The sequence below is a fragment of the Impatiens glandulifera genome, chromosome 1 (genome assembly GCF_907164915.1).
Source record: "Impatiens glandulifera chromosome 1, dImpGla2.1, whole genome shotgun sequence".
NCBI classification, from domain to species: Eukaryota; Viridiplantae; Streptophyta; class Magnoliopsida; order Ericales; family Balsaminaceae; genus Impatiens; species Impatiens glandulifera.
Genome location: NC_061862.1, coordinates 135,425,337 through 135,441,003, shown reverse-complemented (window position 1 = coordinate 135,441,003; position 15,667 = coordinate 135,425,337). Strand labels below are relative to the sequence as shown.

The window sequence follows — 15,667 nt, the reverse complement described above, 5'->3', positions numbered from 1 at the left end:
TTCTGGTTTCCGGTCATCTCTTATCAGCTTTCTTCATTCTGACCTGTAATGACCTAAAGCATTGCAACCATAACATCGATCGTTAGATTTATTACCATAGTTATATTTGTATGAGTTGGTCAGTTGGCTCTTCTTCATGAACTTTCTGAACTTCTTTGCTAGCATGTCCATTGCATCTTCGCTAAACTGCTCGGTGGTTTTGACCGGTACAAGAACGGATGGCTCCATCGAAGTCACCAGGGCCCTGGTGGCGGTTGAAGTTGAGGCTTCATCTTCTAATATAGACTTTATTTCGAATTCGTATGCCTTAAAATCTTCAAAAACATCATGTAGTTTCATCTTCCCGAGATTGTTTGATTCTCTCATCACCATTGTTTTGATATCTCAGGCACTTGGAAGAGATATTAATGCTTTGATGATAGTTTCTTTGTTATCATATTTCTTTCCAAGTATTGAGAGCTCATTTACCACACTTCAAAATCGATCACTGAATTCCTTCATGGTTTCACTGGGGCGCATCTTAATATTTTCGAACTTTTGAGTAGCCATCAATATCTTATTCTCTGTAGTTTTTTTTATTCCGTTCATAAAGTTAATGACCGTCTCCCATGCTTCCTTTGCAGTTTTACATTCTCTGACTTTGGCAAATGTGTTTCTATCTAAGGATTTAAAGATAGTGCTTCTGCAGTGGTTGTCCAGGTTGTTCCTTCTTTTGTCGTTGGTTGTCCATTCACTTTTTTCCTTTTCGATCTTTATTGGTCCGTCAAAAAGAATGAACATCATCTCATCATCCATAGTGATCAGATGCAGATGCATCTGAATCTTCCAATCGGAAAACTCTTCACTTTCTAGCATTGGCGGTTTCTCACCATGAGTCATGCTTGCTTCGGGTTGCTTGAGTATTGTGACTAGATGCTCTGATACCAATTAATAGGATCGAGATCGCCGATAGAGGATCGGGGTCCGGCTAAAGGAGAACGCTTACACACACACAACGGTTGGTACTAATCCTATTAGAGATTAATATCGGTCTCAACACTACACAAACTGTCACAAATACTTTATCCGAGTTTAAGTGCGGAAATGTTTGTTTCAACTTGAAGCAACACATAATTCGGTCAGCAATAGGAATGAATGAAATGAAGAAGGATTGACTGGAATAGATAGTAATCGGTTCGGATGATAGGAAAGACCGGAATGGAGAAAGAACACAAAACACAAGGATTTTATGGATGTTTGGAGATAAAACTCCTACGTCACCTCTTCTTCTCAAACCTTGAGAAGGATATTCACTAAGAATATTCAATTACATTTTACAATGCTTACGTTTAAGACCCGAGACTGATTTACTGCTCGTTTTTTGATCTTTTAATAATATCACTCTGTTGAACTGAAAACTTCTATCAACTTACAAAATCTCACTACTCACACAGAATCAATGAGATGATTATACACTTTGATACAGATGGTAAGAATAGTAGACTTGATAGCTTTTTGTAACTGTATGCGTAACTGTGTAACCTCAACTCTCGCAACTGTTCAACCTTATAACCCTTGCTTTTGATCTTCAACTTCTCCTTTTATAGTGGAAATATGACAACGATCATATTTTTCTTTCAACGGATACCTGCAAGGTAATCTTTGAATCTATTTGGTTGGTCAAAAGGAGCAACAATGCATTAAATGCGGTTGATGCTTCCCAAGGAACAATGCAGCCGACCAGTTTTGTCTTCACTTGACTTTAATAGCTGATCGGTTGGACAGATCTCTACTCCTTGGAGGCTGCTTTTGGGCTTATACCAAAATAGGTATAACTGATCCTTTGATAATTTTCTGCTACCTACAGTCTATCAACATACTTTTATCAAATAGGAAATAACACAGTCTGCATATTTGAAAATCTCCTTCTGCCTATTCCAAAAGAGAACTTGTTGCATCAAAATGGAAACTTCCAGCAGTTCCATATCTTTGATTTTATCTTGATTAATCTTTCCGTTATAATTGTACGGTCATTTAAGATTGAGCCAATGTTTTGAGCCGACCGGACAACATATCGGTTTGCTTCTTTGACTGGTTGACTGGTTCTACCGCTTAGGAGAGGAAACCGATCTTCACGAGAATGTTCACCGATCGTGAATTTGAGCCGAACTGGTCTTCTACTTAAACTTATGATGTATCTATGATATCGGTTCGACCGGCCAATCTTAAAGATGTGACCGCTCCAATATTTCTTGCACCAAAGGTTGAATTTAATTAAGTTCTTTAGATAGTTAATTACTTATTAATTAACTATCTAATTTATCTAACAAAAACCGTATTGATGATGAACTTGAGGACCAAGGCTAGTGAGTTAGGACCGAGAATCCTTGATCTTGACCAAGACCAAGGACCGATAAAAATAAATCAGGAGCGAGACCTATAAATGGTGTTATTGAGTTAAGACTGAGACCTAGAATGGATGTTATTGATCCAAGACCAAAAAATCTGACTGAAGATTCTCACCTAGGACCGAGAGGTCTGACCTAGGACTGATAAAAATTGAACATAGGACCGAGAAGTCTTACCTAGGTCGAGACTCTCAGGACCCACGCTTGAGAAACCCAAACCTAGAACCGAAACTCCTAAGAAATAGGACCGAGAGGTCCAAATTTATGACTGAGAATCTTAAACCCGGGACTGAGCATCCCGAGACCAAAGACCGAGGAACTTAGCCTAGAGCTAGCCCTGAATCGAGAGGTTTATACACCTCAACCGAGAAACCTAGCTTCGAGCTAATCTTGGACTGATAGGTTTGTACACCTAGAACGATAAGATTAGCTAAGGACCGAGAGTTTTTAGCATCTCGATTGAGAGCCTCTAATACTCAGACTAAGAGTTCCCAAGACCAGACCATGGGTCTACGGACTCCAACCGATAAAACTGAACCACACTTTAGGACTCCAGTCCTAAGGCCTGTTTGCATCACTTTTCAAAATCTATTTTTTTTTTTAATTTTGGGACATCAAATCATTTTCTAAAATCCAAAAAAATAGAAAATGCATTTTAAATATTTTGGCATATTTCCAAAAAATATTTCAAATGAAGGCTTGTTTGTGTTTATTTCTAAACAATAATGCCTTTAAAAATGCCTGATACTTTTCAAGTATTTCCACCTTAGTTATCATATGCAACATTTACCAAAATTTAAATATTAATGTTTCAATATTTTTGTAACGCCAAAACCTAGAAGCATGACTAGGACCAGAAGAATAATCGGTTAAATCTAAAACGTGATATAACAGATTTTTTAAAACCCGACTTTATAAGTAAAGACAATCTTCGGATGGGTACAGCAGATGAAGCACGAAATCCTTTTTCGAGTATCACCAAACTTCAAAATAAAAACGAAACTCTGGTATAAAACATGTTTGTACGCATATACCTTTAGTTCGTGAACCACTTCTCAAACTAAGCTCCTAAGGCTCGTCATAGATGAACAAATTATGATGCTTCTAATGTTCAAAGAAAAAAATCCTTCTAATTTGAGACTCTCAAGAATGATCTTAAGATGTGAATATAGTGGATAAATTGCATGCACAGTAAAGATATACTTATTTGAATGAGTAGGATGATTTCAACTTTTTTGATAAACTAATTTTCTTATACACTTTTATAATAGGGTGAGATAAAATCTTATACCTCTTTTGAGATATTATTAATTTCGAAATAATTACTTCTTAAAATAATTTTAAACCAACAACCGTTATAATTTACTTAGTTTATGTATATTTGATGGAACATATTAGGTAACTCATATAATTTTATTTTATTCTATTCCAATAGATGAAAGATTAAAAATAACCATTATTATTAATTGCATATCAATGTATATAACTACCAATCAAATTGTTTGGAAAAATCAATATTATTTGAGCTCACATAAAAGACATCCTCGCTAGCCTTCCAATAACATTGGTATTTATTGACGTCATTATTCCAACAGAATTTATCGCCAAAGTCAACATCGAACACTTTGAATGACGTATTTCTGTCGTTTGAATAAAAATGACAATGATAGGGTGTAATTCCCAAAAAGTTTAGGCGGAAAAGGCCAATTGAACTGCACTCCTTCCGTCAATGTGTGGAGACTAAGGTCATCGTCACCTGATTGACATCTTACTTGAAGTTGGGCTGGATAGAGGTTGCTAATGATATGTATCTCGCCGTGAATACCAAAAGAAATTGTAAGTGTACTTTGAATGATAAGCATGAAGAAAATAAATGAAAACCTAAAGGGAATGACTATTTTTGATTCGTTAGACTTATTTTACTTGAAAATAATTAATACGGATAATCCAATAGAAACAATTTCTATGTTTTAAACAATATTGGACTCCATCATTACAAATATACATTCATATAAATACTTTTTTTTATTATCAATTATTTTACTTTTAATATCATTTTAATATTTGACCAATTGAAACAATTTCTATGGTTTTAAACAATATTTGACTCCTTCATCACAAATATAAATATAGATGCATATAAATACTTTTTTTTTATTTTCAATTATTCTACTTTTAATATCATTGTAAGACCTGGATATTTAAATCCTGTACTTTTGGTATGATTTTAAAACCATGCATTACATATTAAAGTGTTATTAATGGTCATTTTGGGTAATCTTTATATATATACAAATATATATTTCTTTTTAATCTATATTTACATTTATAGTTATATTTATATCTATTATATTATATTAAGGATAATAATAATGATATATTTAGGCAATCTAGGTGGGTGGCTTTCTTTCTTGATATATTATTATTATTATTATGCCCTGCATTATTAGGATTATAAAATATTGTACTTTTGGTATATTTTAAAACCATGCATTAAATATTAATGAAATTTTGGTATATTTTAAAACAATTCATTAAATATTAAGGTGTTATTTGACTTTATATTTATATATATATATATATATAATTTATATTTGTTATTTATGTCTATATATATATATATTTCAATAATTATAGGGTGTGTGTGGTTTTATTACTACTTATAGCTTATAGTTTGTTCAGATGGAGAAAAAAAATTAATAATTAATAAAGATTTTGAAAAAATTATGTTTATTTTTGGTAAAAAAAAATTAAAAGGTATTCTAAACATTAAAATTTTAGGTCCTAATTTTAAAATAAAATCATTATTTTAAAATAAATAAAATCAAAATAATTAATCACATGGCCAAATATCTATTTAAAATAATTAATTCTAATTAAGTAATGGGTTAATTAATAAAATTAATTAAGTGTTAATGTAAATATTAAAAGAATAAAAAATATTATTTGGAATAAATGTTATACCTATTTGTCTAAAAATAAGTTTAGAAAAATTAAAGGACAAAAATAAGTAATTTAGAGTGAATTTTGTAACTAATTCACCTAGAGAAATTATTTGTTTAAATCGTAAACATATAATAAAAAAATTGGTAAAATATTTGTCATATTTTTTTCTTTATATTTTATATATTCTAAAATATTAAAATTAAATCCAAAAATGTGAAAGAAAAATCAATTTAAAATAAATCCTTAAGGTTTTAAGATAAAAATAAAATATGTAATCGGGTGTATCCGAAAATAGCTGAATTCAGCGCAGCATGAACCACATCCATAAAATGGAAACCTGAATCTCATCCAATGCAACAAAACGCTTTGCATAGCCCGTAGTAGCGGAAGGAAGCGCGTATCGAGGGGAACCGAATCAACTAACCAGACGTCAACCTTGTTAGTCGAAAATGTTAGTGCCTAAAGGAACGTCAACGGAACGCCAGACACGCCACCAAACTACATCGTGTTGGCCATGTTCTTCATTTTCATCGCGATCGCCGAGCAGATAAACATGAAGAACACCAATCGATTTTGGAATTTTGGAACTCATCCATTTGTTGATGGTTTTGACCCATTTAAAAGCCAAAATGATCACGTTGAGATCGTGATCATTCTCCCTATGCACGTAAGCCTCGTCACAACCTAGTTTGATGAGTTTACTAAACAACAACCAAAATACAATAAATGTATTTTGGTTAATTCAAGCCACTAGGCTTCGTGAACCAACTTAGGAGTAGTATAAATACCTTCCTCAAGTCATTACGAAGCTAACCAACCAACACAACTCTCTTAAGTCAAAGAAATTCGAAATCCGCCATTAAAGCTTGAAGATTTTAGATTTTTCAAAATTTATCTCTAATGTTGGGTCAAATTATTTTGACTAAGTGTTAAAATAATTTAACCACTGAGATTTTGATGATGAAATGACTTATGAGTTTTAATATAGGGGTATTGAAACAATATTTTATAAGACTTGGCTCTAATGAGGGTCATTAGACCGATTTTGGCAATTAGATGCATAGAATTAGACGTACAGTCTAACTCATCAGAGTTAGACGTGTAGTCTAATGAATGCATAAAATTCGACGTATAGTCTAACTCCGATCTCATCGGAGTTAGACGTGTAGTCTAATGAATACATAGAATTAGATGTACAGTCTAACTCATCGGAGTTAGACATGTAGTCTAATGAATGTACAGAATTAGACGTAAGTCTAATATACACGGAATTAGACATAAGTCTAATGTGTTCGAAATTAGACGTAAAGTTTAACTCATCGGAGTTAGACGTGTAGTCTAATAGACTTGTAATTAGACGGATGGTCTAATAGATATTCGGAGTTAGACGTGTAGTCTAACATATTTGCAATTAGACTGATAGTCTAATTTATGCGGAATTAGACGTACAGTCTAACTCATCGGAGTTAGACGTGTAGTCTAATAGATAGTGAAAGTTAGACGTGCGTCTAACTCCTTCAGACAAGTCTGAGGTAGAACCGGAATTAGACGTGCAGTCTAACTTAGTGGAGTTAGACGTGCAGTCTAATGGTTATTGGATAATTAGACATGAAGTCTAATTAGTGAAAGTTAAACGTGCGTCTAACTCCTTCAGGCAAGTCTGAGGTAGAACCGGAATTAGACGTGCAGTCTAACTCAGTGGAGTTAGACGTGCAGTCTAATGGTTATTGGATAATTAGACGTGAAGTCTAATTAGTGAAAGTTAGACGTGCGTCTAACTCCTTCAGACAAGTCTGAGGTAGTTCCGGAATTAGACGTCCAGTCTAATGGTTATTGTAATTAGACGTAAGTCTAATTCTATTAGACCAGGAGGTTTAATGGACGTTTTTATTAGAAGGAGATGTTTGATTTCATTAGACTGATTTTACAATCCGTCTAACTGAAATACGTCTAATGCTCAGCTTAAGCAGTATGCTTGAAGCTAGCATTTCACCTACCCACGTGCTATAGTTGTACCCTACTCCTGCTCCACTTTCTAGTGAAGATTAGTACAACAGCTATATACAATCAACCAAGGAATGCCACGTAAGAGAATTTTCCTCACATTACTTGTTTTGCAGGTACATCCATGATGGAATATTCGGCGCACTACCAGTGATGTACGGCCACGATCCTTGTGCTCAGAACCTGCTGTGTACAATGGAGGCTTTCCAATGGAAGAGTGCCACGTATCATTCTAAAAGATTTGACCGTTAGCTCCTGCTCAATATTTAACAAATCTAAAGGACAACGGACAATCTTCCTTAACAAGCACAACTGTTAACCTTACGAACTTGCCAATCTTGAGAGAATTCAAGCCTTTGAATATTCATACTTTGAAGTTGCTTTCTGATTATACTGTGTGTGAATCAAGAGAGAGCTAGAATCAAAACACCTTTAGCTGAGTGATATTCTTCATCTTGTAATTGAACAGAAAGTGTTATGTTCAATAGTGAGCTAAGTGTGTGTAAACTGTATTTGATTCGAATCATATTATAGTGAATCCTTCTGGTGGTTGGAAGAAGGGGTGACGTAGGAGAGTTTCTCCGAACATCCATAAACAACTACTGTGTTCTTTCATTTCTGTCATCTTTTCATATTTCATCTTGTGCTTCAAACCCAAGTAAACAATTCTGCCTTGAATCTGTTTCAAGTATTTACATGTGTTTGCGTAGAATAGAAAGCGAATTAAATCCCTAACATGATTTCTTTCAAACCGTTTTTCATAAGCCTTCATTCGTAGCCAGACCCCCGTCTCTATCGATAAAGCCGATTCTATCATCTAAAATATGGAAGCTCGGATCTGTGCTTTAGAAAAACTTTTATAAGGATCAAGAAGTGTTCTCCAATCCTTAGTAAGGTTTCAATCATCCTTAAATTCATATTTATAATTTGAATTTGGAATTTTTATATTTCAAATTACAGAAGCATGTATGCTTGTTGTTTATGAGATTTGATGATTTAATATTGATCCTAGAATTATTTATAAACTATATAGATGTGATAGAATGGATAAATCAAATTAATAAACAAAAACCCAAATTTAAATTTTAAAAAAATGAGTTTGCTGATTCGATTGAATAACAGCTCAAAAAGCTTCCCAACAGGATTGTAATGATGTTGTACAACTATTTTGATCATGTTTGATCCATCCCGATCATGTTTGATCAAAATTAAATTTTCAAATAAAATTAAATTTTCAAATAAAATGAAATTAGTTTTTATGAACAACTAGTGTTCTTGTTTTGGTACAAATTAAATATATGCGATATAGGGAAACTATTGCAAAACTCATTTCACTTAAAAACACCTTTAAAATAAAAAAAAAACTAAAATTTTGATGACAAATTATTTTTAACAAATTAATCATCATCCATGCCGATCCATTCCTTGAGATGATGATCAATCATTTCCTGGGAGCTTTTTGAAGCTACCCACACTCTTGGATCAAAGAATTAGAGCTAAAAATAATTCATCTTTAAAATTGTGTTCTTGATGAACTTGAGGACCGAGGCCCGTGAGTTGAGGCTTGAGAGTCAGGACCGAGAATCCTCGATCCTGACCAAAACCAATGACCGATAAATATAAATCAGGACTGAGACCTAGGAATGGTGTTCTTGAATTAAGACCGAGACATAGAATAGATGTTCTTGATCCAGGACATATAAATTTGACAGAGGATTCTCACCTATGACCGAGAGGTCTGACCTAGGACTGAAAGAATTCGAACATAGGACCGAGAAGTCTGACCTATGATAGAGACTTTCAGGACCCACGACTGAGAAATCCAAACCTAGAACCGAAACTCTTAAGACATAAGACTAAGAGGTCGAAATTTATGACCGAAAATTCCATACTCGAGACTAAGCAACCCGAGACTAAAGACTAAGGAACTTAGCCCAGAACTAGACCTGAATAAAGAGGTTTATACACCTCGACCGAGAAACCTAGCCCCAAGCTAGTCCAAGACTTATAAGTTTGTACACCTAGACCAATAAGATTAACTAAGGACAGAGAGTCCTTAGTACATCGATTGAGAGCCTCTAATACTCAGATCGAGAGTTCCCAAGACCAGACCAAGGGTCTTCGGACCCCGACCGATAAAACTAAACCACACCTTAGGACTCCGATCCTAAGGCCTATTTGGTTCACTTTTCAAAATCTATTTTTTTTTTTAATTTTGGGACATCAAATTATTTTCTAAAAATCCAAAAAAAACAAGAAAATTCATTTTAAATATTTTGGAATATTTCCACAAAATATTTCAAATTAAGGCTTGTTTGTGTTTATTTCTAAACCCCAATGCCTTTAATAATAATTTATATTCTTCAAGTATTTCCACCTTAGTTATCATCTACAATAGGTACCAACATTTAAATATTGATTTTTCAATATTTTATATAACGCTTAAATCTACAAGCATGACTAGGACCGGAAGAATAATCGGTTAAATCTAAAACATGATATAAGCGATTTTTTTAAAACCCAACTTTATAACTAAAGACCGTCTTCGGACGAGTACGAAAGACGCAGCACGAAAGCCTTTCCCGAGTATCACCAAACTTCGAACTAAAATCGAATCTCTGGTATACAAAACGTTTGTACACGTATACCTTTAGTTCGTGAACCACTTCTCAAACTAGGCTCCTATGGATCGTGATAGATGAACAAATTAAGATGATTCTAAAGTTTGATGAAAAAAGATCTTCTGATTCGAGACTCTCAAGAATCAAGAATGATCTTAAGATGTGAATATAGTGGGTAAATTGCATGCATAGTGAATATATACTTATTTGGATGAGTTGGATGATTTAAATTTTTTTGATAAACTAATTTTCTTGTACACTTTTGTAATAGGGTTTTGTAATAGGGTGAGATACAATCTTATACCTCTTTTGAGATATTATTAATTTCGAAACAATTACTTCTTAAAAAAATTTAAACCAACAACCGTTATAATTTACTTAGTTTATGTATATTTGATGGAACAAATTAGGTAGCTAATATAATTTTGTCTTATTCCAATAGATGAAAGATTAAAAATAACCATTATTATTAATTGCATATCAATGTATATAACTACCAATCAAATTGTTTGGAAAAATCAATATTATTTGAGCTCACATAAAAGCCATCCTCGCTAGCCCTCCAATAACATTGGTATTCGTTGACGTCATTATTCCAGCAGAATTTATCGCCAAAGTCAACATCGAACACTTTGAATGATGTATTTCTATCGTTTGAATAAAAATGACAATGGTAAAGTGTACTCTCCAAAAAGTTGAGGCGAAAACGCCAATTGAACTCCATTCCTACCATCAATGCGTGGACACCAAGGTCATCATCACCTGATTGACATCTTACTATTAGTTGTGCTGGATAGAGGTTGCTAATGATATGTATCTCGCCATGAATACCAAAAGAGATTGTAAGTGGACTTTGAATGATAAGCATGAACAGAATAAATGAAAAACTAAAAGGAATAACTATTTTCGATTCCATTAGACTTATTTGACGTGAAAATAATTATTACCGATAATCCAATTGAAACAATTTCTTTGGTTTTAAACCATATTTGACTCCTTCATCACAAATATACATGCATATAAATACTTTTTTTATTTTCAATTATTCTACTTTTAATATCATTTTAAGACCTGGATTATTTAAATACTGTACTTTTGGTATGATTTTAAAAGCATGCATTACATATTAAAGTGTTATTAATGGTCATTTTGGGTAATCTTTAGATATATACAAATATATATTTCTTTTTAATCTATATTTACATTTATAGTTATATTTATATCTATTATATTATATTAAGGATAATAATAATGATATATTTCGGCAATCTAGGTGGTAGCTTTCTTTCTTGATATATTATTATTATTATGCCCTTCATTATTGAGATTATAAAATATTATACTTTTGGTATATTTTAAAACCATGCATTAAATATTAATGAAATTTTGGTATATTTTAAAACAAATCATTAAATATTAAGATATTATTTGACTTTATAGTTTTATATATATCTATAATTTATATTTGTTATTTATGTCTATATATATAAATATATATATATATATATATATATATATATATATAAATATATATATATATATATCAATAATTATAGGGTGTGTGGTTTTATTACTACTTATAGTTTATAGTTTGTTCAAAGGGAGAAAAAAATTAATAATTAATTGAAAAAATTATGTTTATTTTTAGTAAAAAAAAAAATTTAAAGGTATTCTAAACACTAAAAATTTACGTCCTAATTTTAAAATAAAATCATTATTTTAAAATAAATAAAATCAAAATATTTAACAACATGGGCAAATAATTAATTCTAATTAAGTAATGTATTAATTAATAAAATTAATTAAGTGTTAATACAAATATTAAAAGAATAAAAAATATTATTTTGGATAAATGTTATACCTATTTGTCTAAAAATAAGTTTAGAAAAATTAAAGGACAAAAATAAGTAATTTAGAGTGAATTTTGTAACTAATTCACCTAAAGGAATTATTTCTTTAAATCGTAAACATATAATAAAAACAAATTGGTAAAACATTGCCATATTTATTTTAATATTTTGTATATTTGAAAAGATTAAAATTAAACCAAAAAAGATGAAAGAAAAATCAATTTAAAACAAACCCTTATGGTTTTAAAATAAAAATAAAATATGTAATCGGGTGTAGCTAAAAATAGCCGAATTTAGTGCAGCATGAACCACATCCATCAGATGGAAACCTGAATCTCATCCAATGCGCCAAAATGCTCCACATAGCCCGCTGTAGCAGAAGGAAGCGCGTGACGAAGGGAACCGAATCAACTAATGAAACGTCAACCCTGTTAGCCGAAAATGCCAATGCATGAAGGAACGCCAACGGAATGCCAGACGCGCCTCCAAACGACGTTGTTTTGGCCCTATTTTTCGTTTTCATCGTGATCGCCGAGCAAATAAGCATGAAGAACACCAATCAATTTTGGATTTGTAGAACTCATCCATTTGTTGATGGTTTTGACCCATTCAAAAGCCAAAATGATCACGCTGAGATCGTGATCATTCTCCCTATGCACGTACGCCTCGTCACGACCTAGTTCGATGAGTTAATTGAAGAACAACCAAAATACAATAAATGTATTTTGGCTGATTCAAACCACTAGGCTTCGTGAACTGACTTAGGAATAGTATAAATACCTTCCCCAAGTCATTCTGAAGCTAACCAACCAACATAACTCTCTTAAGTCGAAGAAACTGGAAATCCTCCATTAAAACTTGAAGCTTTTAGATTTTTCAAAATTTATGTCTAAGTCTTGGAAGTTCGAATCTGTGCTTTCAGAAAAGCTTTTATAAGGATTAAGGAGTGTTCTCTAATCCTTGTTAAGGTTTCAATCATCCTTAAATTCATATTTATAATTTGAATTTGGAATTTTTATATTTCAAATTACATAAACTTGTATGCTTGTTGTTTATGTGATTTGATGATTGAATATTGATCCTATAAACTATGTAGATATGATAGAATTGTTGACTCAATTTAATAAACAAAACCCAAATTTAAATTTAAAAAAACGGGTTTGTTGTTCTTGGGTTAATTCGATCGAATCACAACTCATAAACTTTCCTACAGGATTGTAATGATGTTGGAAAACTATTTTGATCATGTTTGATCCATCTCGATCATGTTTGATCAAAATTATATTTTCAAATAAAATGAAATTGGTTTTTATGAACAACTAGTGTTCTTATTTTGGTACCAATCAAATATATGCGATATAGGGAAGTTATTGCATAGCTCCTTTCACTTAAAAACAACTTTAAAATAAAAAACTTAAATTTTGATTACAAACTTTTTTGAACAAATTAATCATCATCCAGGTCGATCCATACCTTGAGATGATGATCAATCATTTCTTGGGAGCTTTATGAAGCTATGCAAGCTCTTGGATCAAAAAATCAGAGCTAAAAATAATTAATTTTTAAAACTGTGTTCTTGATCAACTTGAGGACCGAGGGCCGTGAGATGAGGACCGATAGTTAGGACTAAGAATCCTCGATCTTGACCAAGACCAAGGATCGATAAAAATAAATTAGTACCAAAACCTAGGACTAATGTTTTTGGGTTAGAACCGAGACCTATAATAGATGGTCTTTATCTAGGACCGATAAATATGACCGAGGATTCTCAACTAGGACCGAGAGGTCTTATTTAGGACTGATAGAATTCTAACATAGGACCGAGATGTCTAACCTAGGACCGAGACTCTTAGGACCCACGACCGAGAAATCCAAACCTAGAATCGAGACTCCTAAGACCTAAGACCGAGAATCCCAGACCAAGATACGAGAATCCCAAGACCAAGGACCGAGGAACTTAGTCCAAAGCTAGCCCCAGACCGAGATGTTTATACACCTTGACCGAGAAACCTAGCCCCAAGCTAGTCTAGGATCGATAGGTTTGTACACCTAGAATGGTTAGATTAGCTAAGGACCGAGAGTTTGTGTCACCTCGACTAAGTGCCTCTATTACTCAAACCGAGAGTTCCCAAGATCAGACCAAGGGTCTCTAAAACCCGACCGATAAAACTGAACCACACCTTAGGACTCTGGTCCTAAGGCCTGTTTGGTTCCACATTTCAAAATCCAATTTTTTTATTTTATTTTGGAACTTCAAATCATTTTCTAAAATCCAAAAAAAATAGAAAATGCATTTTAAATATTTTGGGATATTTCCACAAAATATTTCAAATAAAGGCTTGTTTGTGTTTATTTCTAAACCCTAATGTCTTTAAAAATGACTAATATATTCTTCAAGTATTTCCACATTAGTTATCATCTACAACAGGTACCAACATTTAAATATTGATGTTTCAATATTTTATATAACGCTAAAACCTAGAAGAATGACTAGGAATGGAAGAATAATCGGTTAAATCTAAAACGTAATATAACCGATTTTTTAAAACCCAACTTTATAAGTAGAGACTGTCTTCGGACTGGTACGGAGGATGAAGCGTGAAAGCCTTTCTCGAATATTACCAATTTCGAACTAAAAACAAAACTCTTGTATAAAATGCGTTTTATACGTACACCTTTTTATTGATTTTTCTAAAATCAATTGGCGACCTTATCTTCAAATAAACAATATTTTCTTAAATTAGTTATGTTTAATTAATTTAAACTAGATTTCAAATCGTTATTTAATTATAACAAATCCCCATATTATTAAAATTTGAATACAATTAATTATTTTTATATAATTAATTTAAAAAACTATTAGGTACTACCAAAATCTTTTAAAAATAATGTTTTATTTTAAAAATATGTCTAACACGCAAACCAAGGTTGAAACCATCAAACTTCGAGTCACCCCGGGTTCCCTCGTATTGTCACATGTCGTCCAAACACGTACTAAGCTACGTCAGTGATTTTCCGAGGTTATATATATATAAATAAAATAAAAATATTTTTATATTTTTTTTAATGAATTGGATGATAAGATATATAAGAGAAGAGTAAAATGATGTTTGATTTTATTTGGGTTATTAAATAACTCAAACTGAACAAAACCATATTAATAAACCATGAAAAAAAAATCACAATTTAAAAAATAAGTAATAATATATATAAGCTATCTATGATGCCTTCTCCATATGAATTGACATTTGTTTGTATTTAAAATCAAATTCTGAATTAATCTTATAATTAATTTGGACAGTCTATATCAAAGATTGAACTATTGTTCTTTATTATTTTTATTTTATTCATTTTTATTATATTAGTTAATATAAATTATGTAAAAAATAACTTTGAAACAAGATAAATCCAACCGTCCCAATTGTACCAGAATGGTAATGTTACTAATTTATATATCAAAAGGGTAATAAAATAGAGTGGAATGAAAAATGAATCTTAACTCTCTTAAATAAGAAAAATATATATTGTTAAAATATATATTTATATATATATATATATATATATATATATATATATATATATATAAACCAAATTTTGATTACTGCAAATCTTTCGAATAATTCAAATTTGAACTGGAATTAATTATTTATTTAATTAATTTTAAAATCGGTTAGGAATCAATCAAACAAAATCTTTTAATATAATATTTTATTTTAAAAATATTTTTAACACGCAAATTAAGATGAACAAATCTCGAGCTTTTCCACAGAACCGAAATAAAGGATTTTTTCGGGTTACAATGACCTTAACTTGAGTTTTTCGTATTCGGTCCGGGTCGTGTTTTTGTGTCGTGTCCAAA

The 15,667-nt window shown here is 31.8% G+C and overlaps 1 protein-coding gene across 1 annotated transcript; it reads right to left on the bottom strand.

Moving 5' to 3' along the window:
* Positions 1-474: 474 nt before the first annotated feature.
* LOC124944221 lies at positions 475-879 on the bottom strand. Its single transcript, XM_047484617.1, has one exon. The coding sequence runs from the start codon at positions 877-879 to the stop codon at positions 475-477; it is 405 nt and encodes a 134-aa protein (XP_047340573.1).
* Positions 880-15,667: the final 14,788 nt, after the last annotated feature.

What these genes read in the sequence shown, in the direction of transcription:
- LOC124944221 (XM_047484617.1), bottom strand. Translation starts at nt 879, where the DNA reads ATGACTCATGGTGAGAAACCGCCAATGCTAGAAAGTGAAGAGTTTTCC.